At 40.3% G+C, this 1603-nt stretch overlaps 1 protein-coding gene across 1 annotated transcript in view; it reads left to right on the top strand.

The window, feature by feature from the left end:
- Positions 1 to 1203: 1203 nt before the first annotated feature.
- The window catches only part of LOC102024300 (keratin-associated protein 4-1-like), a 705-nt gene continuing 305 nt past the window's right edge, over positions 1204 to 1603 (top strand). The window contains exon 1 of the mRNA XM_013519128.1: positions 1204 to 1600. Within this exon, the coding sequence (XP_013374582.1) occupies positions 1204 to 1600 (397 nt within the window). The remainder of the gene's footprint in view (positions 1601 to 1603) is intronic.

The raw sequence follows: 1603 nt of genomic DNA, 5'->3' as shown, positions 1-1603 counted from the left end.
GGAGTTCTCCTCCATAACCACAGCGGAATTCAAAATCAAGCTTTTGTCCATATCAATAGTGCTGCAATGACTATCTTTGAATTCACATATTGGAGGATATGCATATCTGTTAAATATATTTCTTGAAGTGAAATTGTTTAATCAGAAGCATGCACATTTAAAAACCTGATAAATTAAGATACTATCACATTTAATATACTGTTAATACACTATTAAGTTTAAGATACTGCTAAATTACCATCTAAAGAAGTTGTTCCAGTGTAGAGCTCTATCATCTCTGTGTGAAAATGTCTGTTCCCTTATAATTCCATGAATTCATTAAGTTGGAAAGCTTGGATATATTTGTCATTACAAATAGCAACTATTCATTGCTGTATACCACACAGGGTGGGACCTGTGCCCCTACTAAAACAGCACACGTTCAGTAGATAATCTGATGCATAAATTGTTCATTAAAATATTTTAAAACTTGTCAGTGGAACAATATCTTTCAAAAGTTCAAAAGGCATTAAATTGTTTTTTAGTGAAATGACAGTTGATATTTACTCAATTTTCTAATTAGTTTTTGGTCTTTTTTTTTTCTCATTAGGTTGTAACAGGTATTCATGTATTCAAGTAATTAGTTCTCTTTTGGGGGGATTGGTTAAAGTATTTATTGCAGTTTGTCTTTTAACCTTTTGGTTTTACCTTTAAAAAGTCATCTATTTAGAATTTGTCTGTTATAAAATATTTTTTCTTTATTGCTATTAATATTTAAGTCTTAGAAAAGCCATTCTACTTCAAATATTTTAAGAAAATCTTTTCCAAGTTTTCTTCTAGTACTTCCACAGTTTGTTTATTTCTCAAAGGAGTCTTTAGAAAACAAGAATCAGCCCCACTGGAGGATTGGTACAAGACACAAAGCCCTTGGGATGACACATAGAATGTTGAAGTTCATGTGACCTACCAGGTGACAGCAATCTGATGAGTTGGGTTTAGAGTCTTTCAAATTAGATGATACGCCTAAAGGAGACAAGAGGTGACTCAGAAGAGAAGACTGGAGTAGTTAAACCCTAACTCAGAGAAAGCAAACAATGTATTCTATACAACGTTTGTACAGAATCTTGCACATTAGCTAACTTCATAATTGCCCATGCATTAAGATAAACAATAACAAGGAAATAGCCATTAACAGGGTGACAACAGCAGGGTATAAAAGTGGACATGGAAGAAAGAGACTCCACATTTAAGAAACTCACTCTCTTGGAAACCCTCTCCGAACCACCAACCTCCGACACCATGGTCAACTCCTGTTGTGGCTCCGTCTGCTCTGAGCAGGACTGTGGCCAGGAGAGCTGCTGCCAGACCACCTGCTGCCGCCCCAGCTGTGGTGTATCCAGCTGCTCTCACCCAGTGTGTTGCCAGACCACCTGCCGCCCCAGCTGTGGAGTGTCCACCTGCTGCCAGGCCACCTGCCGCCCCAGCTGTGGAGTGTCCAGCTGCTCTCGCCCCATCTGCTGCCAGACCACCTGCCGCCCCAGCTGTGGAGTGTCCAGCTGCTACCGCCCCGTCTGCTGCCAGACCACCTGCCGCCCCAGCTGTGGAGTGTCCAGCTGCTGCCGCC

This window comes from Chinchilla lanigera, unplaced genomic scaffold, assembly GCF_000276665.1.
Source record: "Chinchilla lanigera isolate Chin_1 unplaced genomic scaffold, ChiLan1.0 scaffold00050, whole genome shotgun sequence".
NCBI classification, from domain to species: Eukaryota; Metazoa; Chordata; class Mammalia; order Rodentia; family Chinchillidae; genus Chinchilla; species Chinchilla lanigera.
This window is presented reverse-complemented; position numbering and strand designations above follow the sequence as displayed.